General features: G+C 41.8%; 1 protein-coding gene across 4 annotated transcripts in view; it reads left to right on the plus strand.

Moving 5' to 3' along the window:
* The window catches only part of LOC104611826 (uncharacterized), a 93,090-nt gene that overhangs the window by 42,819 nt on the left and 34,922 nt on the right, over nucleotides 1–15,349 (plus strand). For all 4 annotated transcript variants that reach the window (XM_010279052.3, XM_088895701.1, XM_010279051.3 and 1 more), the window contains exon 6: nucleotides 3,478–3,552. In XM_010279052.3, the coding sequence (XP_010277354.1) occupies nucleotides 3,478–3,552 (75 nt within the window). The remainder of the gene's footprint in view (nucleotides 1–3,477; nucleotides 3,553–15,349) is intronic.

Here is a 15,349-nt window from a genome sequence, read left to right on the forward strand (position 1 = left end):
GGAAAAAGGTTACACAACAATTCAATGACTTGGTCAAGCTACTTACAGATAACAAGTTGGTATTTAACTTAGGTACATGAAGAGTGGAAGATAAGAGTAAAGAGTCTGTAGGCTTGACATTTCCCTTGCCAGAAATAGGGGCAAGAGAACCATCAGCTAAGGTGATTTTGTCACGACCAGGAAGCAAATCATATGACACAAACAAAGTGGAAAGGTTGGTCATGTGATCAGAAGCACCTGAGTCAATGATCCAAGGGGTCTTGTGATTACCTGAGGTGGGTGCATGGTTAGCAGAAGCCCTTATACCTGAATGAGCAAATGCGGTGGTGGCTGGACTTCCAGAAGGGTTGGATGATGAAGTTACACCTTCAAGCTGGCTGATCATCTTTCCAAACTTCTCATATCCAATTTTCATGGCTGCCAATTGTGCACTGGCAGACTCAACCTCTGTATCTGTACTTGGTGTGTTTCGGCTTCTTGCAATATTCACACACCACCTCCTTCTTTCCTGTGCCACTGGGAGCTCCTGTAACCCCTTTGGGTTTAATTCCCATATTTGCAAAATGATCATTGGTACTGACTCCTTGAACCTGCACTTGCCTCCTACTTTCTTCACTATTGACCAAAGCATATGCTTGAGACAATGAAACATCTTCCTTGGGCAAGATGTTTTGCTTTGTAATGTCATATTCAGAATTCAGCCCTGTCAAGAAATCAAAGACCCTATTCCTTTCAACCAATTTCCTGTATGTTTCAGCATCCTTAGGGGTATCCCATGTCATAGCCTCTATCAAATCAATCTCTTGCCATATAGATTTTAGGGCTGAGAAGTATGCTGCAAGTGACTTCTCCCCCTGTCTTAGATTCTTTACATCACTTCTCAGTTTGTAAGCTCTAGCAACATTCAACTTCTGGGAGTAAGTTTCTACAACACTATCCCAGATTTCTTTAGCCGAGTTCATCCACAGATAATGCTGACTAATCTGTGGCTGCATTGAGTTCACAAGCCACCCAATCACTGTGTAGTTTTCTTGCACCCATCTCTCATAAGATGGATCATCCTCTGGAGGAGCTTTCTTGCTCCCAGAAATAAAATCCCGTTTTCCTTTGCTACAAATATGGATTTTCACTGATTGTGACCAAACCAAGTAGTTGGTCCCATCAAGCTTAACTGTAGTTATAGCCAGCATAGAATCGGTTGGGGTTCCCAAAATTTGTCCATATTCAGCAGCATTCTTGTTTTCAAGGCTTGAGAAATCCATCATGTAAAGGCTCCAATTAGGATTTTCAATAGGTTTCCCAAGGTATTTCAGGTTCCCAACAACAACTAGCTCACAGAATCAGTTCAATCTTGATAACTGTGACAGTCCAGTTCGGTGGTAGTTCTTTCTTTACTGTTTCAGCCTTCAAAGGACACCCAACAAACCTCCAATCACAAGGTATTTCAGGTTCCCAACAGCCGTTGTCCCAAAGAGAAGAAAAAAAGGCCACAGTCCTTAAGAGACCTTTTGTCGAACACTCAGTATGTAGTAGTTAACAGCCTACTGTTAACTAGAAGAAACCACTTCAAAGTGTTCAGTATAGGTCCAAGAAGAGGCTGGGATGAAGATGAGACTAGTACCACTTAGTTTTAGATCAGTTTCAGCAGGTTGGCAGTCCAATAATCAGCCGATTAGCACTTCCAAAACAACCCAGAAATTTCTGAGTAGAATCAGTCCAGCAATAGTGGGCCGAATGGAGGTGGGCTTTCAATGCTTTAACAGTCCTCCCAAACAACAAAAAATAACCCAGCAAAGGACTGAGAAAAGACTTACAGCAAGAGAGTCTCTGGTTTGAACTATAAACCAGGCCGAACACTTGTTCTTTGAGATAACTTCGGAATTCTTTTTCTCTAATTTCAAATCAGGCCAAACAACTTGCTCTCTGATTCTTCCTGGTCACCGAACCCTTCTCCAAGTGTATAGAAACTTGGGCACCCTTCAATGACCTCCAAGAACCAGGCGGATGACTGTAAACTTTCAGCCCTAGAACCTCTTCATGTAGTTGGCTGAACTAGAACCACATGAGGGACACGCCAAGCAATGGCCCGCTCTGATACCAAGTTGAAAAGCAGCCCACTTGATGTATGGAACTGTTTGAGATTAGATGCAAACCAGAAAATAAACAAACAAGAGAGGAAGAGAAGAGAGAGCTGGCGGCAATGAGTGTTAGAGAGTAAGAGGTTCAAACATAACCCCCCTCTAACACTCTAAACATCTTATTAATAAGTTAATCTTTGACAAATTACAGAGAGGCCCTTGAGTGGGCAGGAAAATACAAAAACAGAACATTACAGAATATGGGCCCAGAATAAGGCCCACAATAGAGAGAAACATAACATAACATGAAATGACAGTCTATGGGCCATTCGGCCCATCTTCTCTACAAAAACGATAGAAATGATGTGTAGCCTGCGCACACATCACCTGTGTTTTCAAGGAGGGTAGTCTTTTGGACAGTGAGCCTCTTCTGGTGAAAGAAGTGCCCTTGGAAATTGAGGGACCTGGCACATTCTCTTGAGCTCCTTTAAACACTGGTTCAGTGTGTGTATGTGATAAAGCCCCTAATGGGGTTAATTGCTCCCTTAATCCCGTGAAGCAATGAGTGGAGGCTTTGGTGGACTTTGGCTCATGTATGGGAATCTTGTTCCTAGGAGGAGAAGCTTCTGCACATGATCTTTTGAGATCTAAAGGATTGATGGATCAAGAAGCACATGCCATTTCAAAGTTGAAGTGCTCAAGGGAGGTAGATCAACCTGTATCTGAGCTTAGCACTGAGTCACTGACTCGGAATGGTCTTAAAAGAGTTGCCTTCCCAGATACAGAAAAGCAAAGCATTTAGCGGATTTCTATGGAAAGATGGTGTATGAAGCACCCAAGAAAGGTGCTAGCAGCACCTGTGGTAGGGAAATAAGGAGCAGGGAAAGAAAGGTTTCAGTGTAAGTTTTGTTGTAATTGTGTGTGGCCCGGGTAGGGCTGAACCGGTCCTCTTTAGGGGGTTGTCTTTATCAGGTTGGGGGCTGGTCTGTTCTGTTCTTTTCTTTTCTTTTTTTTTTGGCTTTCCTAGCTTGGGCCAGGTTTGGCTTGGGTCACATTGGCTTTTCCTTTTGGCTCTTTTACATGGAGTAGCAATCCCTTGTACATTCTCTTTTTTTTTGTTTTTTTTCTTATTTAATGCACACCTTACCTTTTCCCCAAAAGAACAGAAAAAGAATTGTCATGGGAACATTTGGTACATTTGTTTTTTTTTTTTTCATTTTGTTTATTGTTTTTCTGTCTTCGTTGAAGGATTACCTAATTGCATGCTATGTGATTACTACCCAATTGGCAATCAGTTTTAGGATTTCATGTTAATGCTGTGACAGTTATACTTGTTTAAATAAAGAACTAAATTTTGTCAACTAAAAGTTGTTTTTTGCTGTCAACTTAATTTTGCTAGGTTTGGGAGATTGTATATTCAAAGGATGGTTCAGTTAAGGAGGTTTTGAAAGTTATGCAACTGAAAGGGCATAAGGTGAATGTTTTGCTTGTCAGTTACTTGATGTATTGTTACTTGAGAAATATGTAGTAATAAAGTTCTTCACTTCTTGAATGTTTCTTGATGCAACTTTTCATCTAGTCAATGTCTGGATATGTTTTAATTAATGTGCAATTAAGGATAAAACTGAAGCAAAATCTCTAGTATTTCTTTTCTGAGCAATTCTAGTGGTGTTATCCATGGCATGCATGAAGCATGAAATGCAAAGCCTAAATCCATGTTTTGTTGGTTGTCATTTCTTGTTTTAAGGTCTTCACTTGATCTTGCTTTTAAAGAAAAATGTTCTCACTTCTTAGACTTGGGATTAGTCTATTAAGGTTAACTAGCTTGAGCATTAGTATATATGTATGAGGACAAATGAGTAAAATATTTATGATACACACTTGGACTAAAAAATTTTAGTCTTCAAAATTTAAAATTGTTGATACACATATTACATACATATGTTGGGTTCAGTTGGGTTAATTTGGTTGCCAAAGCCTCAACCCTAACTGAACAGTTCAGACTAACCTGGTCCAAGTTGCACCCCTAGCTAAATGACCATGCCACTGGCATTCCTTTATGAGGAATGCTAATCATACACACCCATAAACTGTGCAGCCCTTACAACATTCCCTATGAGACATCTAACGTAACTGGAAAGAGAGCGTGTGGGAACCATTGGTATCATTGAGTTAGAGAGAGATGTTCTTGGATATGCCCTTATTTCCTGTTCATTGAAATGCTTAGTTTACCTCCATGGGGTAATCCTAGGGCCATCTCTTTCAGTGACTGGTGAAAATGTTCTCTAAAAAATTGGCTTTCTTAGAAGAAAAGTGTATCTTTTGAGAGATGAAATTATCCTTATTAATCAACCTTCCTGGCCTCTTGTTGTATTTTCTATCTTTTAGACCTTAATGAAATGAGTTATCAAAATTGAAAGGATTATGAAGGCTTTCTTTTTTCCTTTAATAAATTTTATTTTATTACCAAGAAAGACTTTCTTTAGGAGCTTGGAGATTCTAAGAATGACCATCTTATTACTTGGACTAATATGTCTAAGAAAAAGGGTGTGAGGGATTGGGTTTGGAGGGACTGGATAAAGACATGGGGAATGGCATTGGGGATTCCCTGTTGAGAATCAAGCTCTATGGCATTCTAACAATTAAAGCAAGTATGGACTAAATTGGAATGACAAGGATCCTAGTTTGGCCACTAAGGTGATTTGCAATGTCTGTGGAAATTTATTCCTTCTGTTCATTCCCTATCATTAGACATGTCAAATATGACTTCATTTCTAGTAGGGTTGTCAATGGGTTTGTATGGGCTAACTTAGAGTAGTCTCAGTCCCAAACTGATAAGAAAACATACAAGCTTGGTCCGATCCACACTACAGGGTTTGTAACTAATCGACCCATAGCTGACCTATTACTAATTGGGCTTATCAGTTTTGACACAATAAAATCTGATTTTAACTGATAGACCTTTAGTTTTGGTAAATTGACAATAAACCTATTAACTTTCTTGCTCTCTCTTCTCAAACATCCTATTATTTCTCCTAAAAGTGAGAATTTTAAATATTTTATATGAACCATGAGAAACATATGTAAAATGTATGGGTACTGGGTGCTTGTGGGCATTTTTTCGTTTGCTTCCTTTTTTCAAACCCTTCACCAATTTACTGTTGTAAAACCCTTTCCCAGATAAAGAACTTTGGTGTGGCCCCATTCTCCCCAGGGTAAAGGTTTTCTATTGGAAGGTGCCAATTAATACTATGTTTTAAAAGGCATATGAGGTGTACACTTGGAGGCACGTCTCCAGGAGAGAAGCACTCAAAATGCCCTGAGGTGTATTTGGGAGGCATTGATGCCTTTGAGGTGTATGCCTCAAGCCTCATGCACTTCAAGCAGAAAGGGAAAGAAAAGAAACCCAAAGGAAAGGGAAATGCAAGACACTTTTTTTTAACCCCAAACTTTACTCCAAGTGGAGGGGTAGCCACCTTGAAATTTTATTAATAAATCAAACTATAATAATCTGAGTAACTACAATGGAGGACATAGCCTACCTTGCCCCGAAACCCATGTAAAAAAGAAACACACCCTTGCCACTTAAAAAAATCCGAAGACCAAAAAACAGTAATCTGATTTTTGGAATATACAAAAGATCATCAAGATAAAACTTATGACAGTCTCGTGGAAGTGAGGAAATGTGATCAAATTCATGGACGAGCCTCTTTGGACTGCATGCTTCGATAGTGTGTCACCTTCAGCTACTGCATTGCCATCTCTTAAATTGTGAACAAAATTAATCACCATATCTGAAGACAAATGAGTTATGGAGACCACCCAATAGAGAATAGACCATGGAGCTTTTGCCCTAGAATTGAGAATGTCAATCATTACCTTAGAGTTGCTTTCAGTAGTAATTGAGAAAAGTCCAAGTGCTCTACAGAAAATGGCCATGTCTAAAATGGCTTAACATTCAGCTATAATATTGGTACCGATTCCATACCAACTGGCAAAGGCAAAGACAAAGTACCCCTTGTCATCTCTAATGATTCCACCCCCGCCTGACGGCTCCAGATTTCTAGTGCAAGCACCATCTACATTACATTTGAAACCTGAGGGAGGAGGGTGCTAAGTGACAGAATGGATTCTCGACCTATGACAAGGACAGGGGTTAATGTATAGAACATGTAGGATGAGGTTTTCTCTTGATGTTGGAGGATGAGAGTGGGTGTTCCAGCTGATTTCCTTAAGCCAAAAGTGAATTCTATAAATGATAGAGGAGGCAGTCTTGGCTTTCCCCTCCATTCTGCGAGTAAATCTTTCTTTCCAGATCTCTCAGATTATCAACAATGGAATGGAAGCAGTAATTTCCTTTACTTGAGTTTTAAGGCCATCAGAAAAGGAATAAAGGGACATCCATGAACCTACTAAAATAGCACCAAACTTTGGATGCCAAAACTCCAAAGCTTAGAAGATGATCTGTGATTTCCACTTTTCTGTTTCTACAACTGCACCCAGAAACCATCGGGATGCGTATGCCCAACCCAATGATACTATCACACATAGGGATGTCACCCATGAAAGAATGGTAGGATCCATCTAATGGATGCCAAAAAGATTGCGGAATGGGTGGGTGAATTTCAAAAATTTTTCTACCTTCTTCCAACTGGGAATCGTATTCCCTAAATTAGAATACAATATTCAAGGATCCTACTCGAACCATAATCGAACCAGATCTGAACCAAAAACAAAAGGGAGGATTATACCTGATCCGGAGAAGCAGTATCTCCCAAAGTTGGTGTTCACGCCCAAAGAGGACACCAAGATCCGCTCCTGCTGAAGATGACATAGCTGTATGTGGAACGGAACCAGCAGAGTGCGCCCTACACACTGGATCCTTCTCAAGAATCCTCTGGAAACTCTGAGCACCAAATCTTTTTCAGTCTTTTCTGCAAGACTGATGCCAAGACTTGATTTCTTGATTTCTTTCTTCTGCAAAGATCAAGTCTTGCCAGAAAGAATGGCGGCGACTGGAGGAGAACTCCTGGGACGAAGAGAAGCAATTCAGCCATCTTCGTCCCAAATGGATTTACAAGTATCAGCCTTGGTATCATAGTGATCCTATGGCGGTGGCACACCAGTATCAGCCTTGGCAGGATAAATCTCCCCAGACTTATCCAATGGCTGTGAACATTTAAAACTAACATGAGTCTCTATAAGTGTCTAGTTTTAGGGTCTTACACAGAATTATACCAAACAACATGAATCAAACATGCACTTTATTTATTTACACTAAATATCAAAAGTACATCAAATCGGATTGAAGCTAAGGGCATACAAAACTGTCTAACAGCTCCCACTTGCACTTAGGTCCAATCTGGTACAAGCCGGAGTCCCATACTTTCCACGTGTTTCTCAAACACCTTCTGTGTCAGTGGCTTAGTCAATGGGTCTGCCACATTATCCGCTGATGCTACCTTCTGAATTAGGATGTCCCCTCTACCAACGATCTCCCGTAGTACGTGGTACTTCCCCTCGATGTGCTTTTACTTCGAGTGGGCCTGAGGCTCTTTAGCCTGGGCGATCGCTCCATTGTTGTCACACAACAACGGGATGGGTGATGTGCTGGACGGAATCACTCCCAATTCGTGTATGAATTTCTTCATCCACACGGCTTCCTTGGCAGCTTCACTTGTGGCAATGTACTCGGCCTCGATTGTGGAATCTGCAGTAGACCCCTGTTTGCTGCTTTTCGGACAAACAGCACACGATCCTATCGTGAAAACATACCCAGATGTAGACTTTCTATCATCAGGATCCGACTGGAAATCGGCATCAGTATACCCTAGAACTTGTAGTGGACTACCATCGAATACCAAACAAAACTCTTTTGTCCTTCGAAGGTATTTGAGTATGTTCTTCACAACAGTCCAATGCTCCTGCCCTGGGTTGGCCTGGAATCTGCTTACTACACTCACCGCCTGAGCAATGTTCGGGCGAGTGCACAGCATGGCATACATGATGCTCCCTACGGTTGAGGCATAGGGAACGTCTCTCATGCCCTCAATCTCCTCAGAAGTCTTTGGAGACATCTTGGAGAGAATGACTCCATGCCTGAAAGGAACGTTTCCTTTCTTGGAGTTCTCCATGCTGTATCTTTTGACAATTTTGTCAATGTAAGCAGCCTGGGATAATCCAATTATCCGCTTCGATCTATCTCTATAGAGTCGAAGACCCAGTATGTATGAAGCTTCTCCAAGGTCTTTCATGGAGAACTGCTGTGATAGCCATACCTTGACCGAAGTCGACATTCCTACATCATTCCCAATGAGTAGGATATCGTCCACGTACAACACCAAAAAGGTGATCTTATCCCCACTGGACTTCCTGTAAACATAGGGTTCATCCGGATTCTGCTCAAAATCAAACGTTTAGACGGCAGAATCAAAACGGATGTTCCAACTCCTAGAAGCCTGCTTAAGTCCATATATGGATCTATTAAGTTTACATACCATGTGTTCCTGACCAGTAGCTATGAGGCCTTGCGGCTGCTGCATGTAGATATCTTCACTAAGATCTCCATTCAAGAACGCGGTTTTGACATCCATCTGCTAAATCTCGTAGTCATGGTATGCTGTTACAACTAGCAGGATCCTAATGGATTTGAGCAAAGCCACGGGCAAAAAAGTTTCCTCATAATCGATGCCTTCTTTCTGAGTATACCCTTTCGCCACCAAACGAGCTTTGTAGGTCTCAATCCTGCCATCAGGCCCCTTCTTCCTCTTGAGATCCATTTGCAACCAATTGCTTTTACCCTAGAGGGCGGATCTACTAGAGTCCAGACCCCATTGGTCTTCATCAAGTCCATCTCAGCTCTCATGGCCTCCACCCACTTCTGGAAATCTATGTCTAACATAGCTTCCGCGTAAGTTACGGGATCCTCCTCACTAGTCAAGGCTTCCACCAGGTAACTATCCTGGTCATAACCATATCGGACTGGTGGCCTGGATACCCGAGTAGATCTTCTAGGTTGGTCACTACTTGGAACTTGTGGGACATCTCCCACTGCTTCTGAGCTCTCCTCATTAAGAACTATTTCTTGACGATGGGTGTCCAGGATGTATTCGATTTCTAAGAATTGGGCGTTTCGACTACAAAACACTTTCTGCTCACTTGGGTCATAGAATAGATAACCCATTGAATCTTTTGGGTAGCCTATAAATAGGCAACGACTGGTTTTGAATTCCAACTTGTCCGCACTTGTTCTTTTAACGTGTGCAGGACAACCCCAAATCTTCAAGTGTCTTACACTTGGCTTCCTTCCGGTCCATAATTCATATGGAGTCTTCGGAACCGATTTTGTTGGGACCCGATTCAGTACGTAGATAGCAGTCTCTAATGCATATCCCCAAAAGGATGTGGGTAATTCTGAGCGTACGAGAAGTGACCGGACCATGTCTAACAAGGTCCTATTCCTCCTCTTTGAAACACCGTTGAGTTGAGGTGTGGCAGGAGGAGCTAATTGTGACACTATCCCGTTGACCTTCAAGTAGTCCCTGAATTCGTCAGAGAGATACTCGCCACCTCGATCCGATTGAAGGGCCTTAATTTCTCTCCCTAACTGTTTCTCGACTTCCTGTCTGAACTCTTTGAACTTTTCAAAGGATTCAGACTTGTGTCTCATTAGGTACACGTAACCATATCGTGAAAAATCATCTATAAAGGTGATGAAATACATGTGTTGATTCCATGTCCTAACACTCAGGGGACCACATACATCAGTATCTATTAGGTCAAGTGTGCCTGCAGATCTTTCAGGCTTACTGTCAAATGGTCGCTTAGTCATCTTACCTTGAAGGCAAGGCTTACAAGTGGGAATATTTTCTACGGTTAGAAAATCCAAAGGACCATCCTTTACCAGCCTTGTGATTCGGTCAACACCGATATGGCCAAATCGGTAATGCCAGAGGCACGTGGGATTTACTGTATCACGATTACTTTTCTTGGGATTTTCGACCGACGTAGTTTCGGTTAAGTTAGTTTCCAGAGAAGGATGTAGAACATAGAGACCGTTCTCCAGTTCCCCGCATGCGATGAATTTGTTATTCCGTTTAACAGTAATCATATTACTAAAATAAACAGTATATCCATCAGCACACAGTTTAGAAACAGAAATTAAATTTCTTCTCAAGTTCTGTACATAAAGACAATCTTTAAGTACAAACACTTCTTCTCTAAAGACTAATTCTACGGTTCCTTTTGTCGCAGCTGCAACACTTGTAGTCGTTCCCAAGAATAGTGTCACTTCGCCTTTACTCAATCTTCTACTAACTTTGAACCCCTACAGTGAGTTACATGCATGAGTTGAAGCCCCGGAGTCAACACACCAGGACACAGAAGTAACTAACATATTAGTTTCTATGACACAAGTTTCGACGTTATCGTTCTTAAATTCCAGGTAGGTAGGACAGTTCCTCTTTCAGTGGCCGGTCTGCTTGCAGAAGTGACAGACATCAGATGCCTTGTTCTTCTTCTGCTTCTTAGGCTTGGCAGCTTTCTTCTGGGGCTTCTTTGCCTTGCTCTTTCTCTTGCCTGATTTGTTAGCTTCAGTAAGCATAACCACAGGCTCATCCTTCTTGAGTAGATCCTCGGCCCTCTGCAACATATTGCTGAGTTCCTGGACGCTGACATTCAGCTTATTCATGTTGTAGTTCATTGTGAACGCATTGAAGGAAGAGGGCAAAGAATTCAGGATGGCATCCACTTGCGTGCCAAGATCTAGCCCGGATCCAAGGGCTTCGAGTTCGTTAATGTAGCCCATCATCCGAAGACAATGGTCATGAACTTTCTGCCCTTTGGACATCTGCGCGGTCATGAACAGTTTCAGGACCTTCTATCGAGTAGAACGGTTCTGCTCTTCATACATTGTCTTTAGACTGTCCAATATGTCTTTGGCTAGTTCGATTTGATCGAACTGCCTCTGTATTGAGTTGTCCAGTGAGCCAATGACAAAGCACTGGGCTAGGGAGTTCTTATCCTCCCAATCTTGGTAGTCCCTCCTATGGGCCTCAGAAGCCCTATCACCCAGACGCTCCGGGGTAGGATTTTTTACCACTTTATCTAACTTTTCGGAAGTTAGGACCAACATAAGATTTCTGTACCAGTCGGCATAGTTTGGGCCCTTAAGCTTGTTATCGTCTAGAAGCTTTGCGAATTGACCGTTTGCCATTTTCTGATAAAACAGCAAAGACGTTAGTCCACAACCTTAGTTTGATTCATGTTACCTACATAGATATGGTTTTTAACCTATGTTCCATTCCCATTTGTTCATCTCTGAGATTTCCCTCCTTTCTCATTGACGGAGATGGTTCAGCTGCAAAACCCCACCACCTTTCTGTGACGGATCATATCCACTCATCGAATGAGTTTCCCTTTGCCTCTGTAAGACAAGGTTCAGAGCCGTTTTCAGGTAAACCTTTCTGTCCAGTGAGTGCTCACCCATCATATTCAGGTTACGCCAAGGTACCGTGAGAGAGTTCACATTTTCTGGTGAAGCCCCTCCCACATCGGTTTATGACGCCCCTATCATCTTATTAAACACTGACAGATCCAACAGCAAATGGATAGCCCAATTTTATGGTGCGTTTCCTCATTACTAAAGGACCCATCATTGTGCTAATGACGGAAGGCCTTTAGAGAGTCCATCATATGGATCTCCCTATCACATGCACTCATATTTGCTGGAGGGAACAAAATTACGCCCTAGTTCTAATTTTAGGTTAAACCAAAGTGGCTCCCATTGACTTTTATAAAGTCAGATTTCTGGTGGGCCTTATTTGGCTAGGGGTTCCGTACGCATCCCTTTCCAGGGTTGAGGGGGCCCACCAAGCAAGGAGGGGTCATCCAATGACCTTAAGGGACACCATGGCAATGATGTGCATTCAGCCATGGTGTGCGCAAGAGCCACTAACGAGTCTTCATGGGCCAAGTGCTTATGGCCCATGGTCGCAGCACATCAAACATCCAAACATCACATGTAAAGGAAGAATTGATCCAATCAATTAACTGCTGTAAAGCCCATTGAACAGCCCATTTAAAATCCATAACATTAACACTTAATGTCGACTAGGTATATGGGCTGAATCGCAGTTAGCAGTTCGGCCCATACAACTTTCTCACAATAGTGGGCTTTTACAGTTTTAACCATTTAAAACTGGGCTTTACAGGTGGGCCAAATTAATCCCTGTAATTGAACATCAGATTTGGAACAACAAGTGTGATAAAAATGGACTGAAAAACAGTCCCCTTCGAACCCTAGATTCGGTCCAAACAGTTTTGGTCCAATCTAGTCTGAAATGGTCCGAAACTGATTTTCAATTCAAGAATTAATTCATGAAAGATCTGAAATTAATAATTTTGATTTTCAACAAACACAAATCAAATATGGACTGTTCGCACCACCTGCAAAACAGAGGTTAATCACTAGGGTTGCAGTTTCACAAACTGCAAATCGCAGAAAGCGATTTCTCCATCTGCAAATTTCCAGCGCCGCCTTCTTCTTCCTTCTTTTTTAATCAAGAAAATAAGAAAAACAGAAATTCTATTTCTATTAATTTATTACATTCTTGATCAAATCCTATACATTCAGTCTAGAAAATAAAAAAATTTATTTACAGACCGAATTAAATAAAATAAAGAAAAAGGGTGCGTAGACCATCTGTGCCAAATCTGCATTGCGATCTCCAGGTTCGAACAGTCAATTAAATCAAAATAAATAAAGAACAGTTCTAAATAAATTTTGGATTTAACAAAAATTAATTTCAGATCAATCGCCCGTAACAAGAAACGATTTCTTAAAAAAAAAAGAAAAACAATCTGCGCAAATCTTGGCAGAACATCTTTTGTCCATCTGTGCAGGTTCAGATCTGATTTTCTTTTGGTTCAAGATTTGAACCTGTGGCTCTGATACCACTTAAAGAATGGTAGGATCCATCTAATGGACGCCAAAAAGATTGCGGAATGGGTGGGCGAATTTCAAAAATTTTCCTACCTTCTTCTAACTGGGAATCGTATTCCCTAAATTAGAATACAATATTCAAGGATCCTACTCGAACCATAATCGAACCAGATCTGAACCAAAAACAAAAGGGAGGATTATACCTGATCCGGAGAAGCAGTATCTCCCAAAGTTGGTGTTCACGCCCAAAGAGGACACCAAGATCCGCTCCTGCTGAAGATGACACAGCTGTATGTGGAACGGAACCAGCAGAGTGCGCCCTACACATTGGATCCTTCTCAAGAATCCTCTGGAAACTCTGAGCACCAAATCTTTTTCAATCTTTTCTGGAAGACTGATGTCAAGAATTGATTTCTTGATTTCTTTCTTCTGCAAAGATCAAGTCTTGCCAGAAGGAATGGCGGCGGCTGGAGGAGAACTCCTGGGACCAAGATGGCTGAATTGCTTCTCTTCTCTCTGTAGTGTGTATGAGATCTAATCTCAGTTCGCAGGATCCTTCTTGCTTGAACCCTTGGTTCAAAAAATCTTTTTTCTCTTAGGGTTTCTCCTACTTTCTTCTTGATTAAGAAACCTCCTAAATTAGGAGTTATCCCAATCCAAATCAGTATTTGGATAGGGGATTATCTTAATCCTATCCGCAGATTAAGTTAGCTTACTCCTGATCTTATCAGGAGGTTACCAGATTCAAATCTGATTTGAATTTGGTCTCCCAGAGTGGATAAGGTTAAAGGCCCAATCCTTTTGCTAACATTAATCTCAGATCCGCCCCATAGATGGGTGATCATATCAACGTAGCTCGAAATGGGCTTTTGGCCCATTAAGTGTTCAGTGCTTAACTAGTTTCCAATCTGCTGCCCAATTGGGCTTCTTTGTATGGCATGGGACCCAAGCATTGATCTACACACCAGCCACATGGGTTCGGCCCAGCCTTTATTACAAGGCCCAGTCGAATTCACTGAAAAGCTCAGTGAACCCCTGAGCCCATCACATGGACCCTATGGGCCCAACACTTACATTAAGTGGTCCCTGGGCCAAGCCATCTTATAAAAACCCAGGGACTGTGGGCAGGTGCAAGATTAGCTCATCAGGTACTATCCTAAATGGTCTTACACTTAACCTCTCAGCCCTTAATGATCAAGCACTGCCCGACAAGAGAGGACCTTTCCCTCGGCTGCAAGGAACAGTGCCGCACTCTCCACTCACATGGATCCCGGGAATTAAAACCATTTGCAAACATTTTTGAAACCGTATAAATATATGTATGTATATTAATTTTGCAAAACAAAATTCCAACGATTGAAATCAATTGCCGGTAGTTTGGTTTCCATCAGAGAGAGTGCATTCCCGATCATTACCTTTGTCCGACAAAGGGGCTGATCCTGTCACTATGATCACCCACTCAGATGAATTCTCAGACTGTCCCAACATACCCAGGTTTTGATCCCCGCTAAGGATCTCACTGATTGGCATATCAAAGACAGTCCGATTCGACACCTAGTGAAGTGTCATAATCGAGTCTAGGGGTCAGGTGTAACTTTCCAGTTTTGCCCATCTGTCTCCAAGGTCCAGGGCAATACTGGAAATCTGGTCCGGTTCAAGGATTCGAGTAATCCCATACTGCATGTGCCTTGGGTCTTACCCTGGTGGCCGAGACAGGCCATCCCAACACTTGGTGGCACACCAGTATCAGCCTTGGCAGGATAAATCTCCCCAGACTTATCCAATGGCTTTGAACATTTAAACTAACCCGAGTCTCTATAAGTGTCCAGTTTTAGGGTCTTACACAGAATTATACCAAACAACATGAATCAAACATGCACTTTATTTATTTACACTAAATATCAAAAGTACATCAAATTGGATTGAAGCTAAGGGCATACAAAACTGTCTAACCCACTGATACTATCACACATAGGGACATCCATGAACCTACTAAAATAGCACCAAACTTTGGATGCCAAAACTCCAAAGCTTAGAAGATGATCTGTGATTTCCACTTTTCTGTTTCTACAACTGCACCCAGAAACCATCGGTATGCGTATGCCCAACCCACTGATACTATCACACATAGGGATGTCACCCACTAAGAGTCTCCAGCAGTGAAATGAGATTTTAGTGGGAATATGTCTGTTCCAAACAAATTTACTCCAGAAAACAGGGGTATGATGAGTTCGACAAATGTTCCAAGCACTTTTACAGCTGAACTTTCCATCAGAGTTGGGTTTCCATATCCTTGTCTGGTCCGACCGAGATCTGGAGGCCCAAAGAT

The sequence above is a fragment of the Nelumbo nucifera genome, chromosome 1, assembly GCF_055504915.1.
Source record: "Nelumbo nucifera cultivar China Antique chromosome 1, China Antique-T2T, whole genome shotgun sequence".
NCBI lineage: Eukaryota > Viridiplantae > Streptophyta > Magnoliopsida > Proteales > Nelumbonaceae > Nelumbo > Nelumbo nucifera.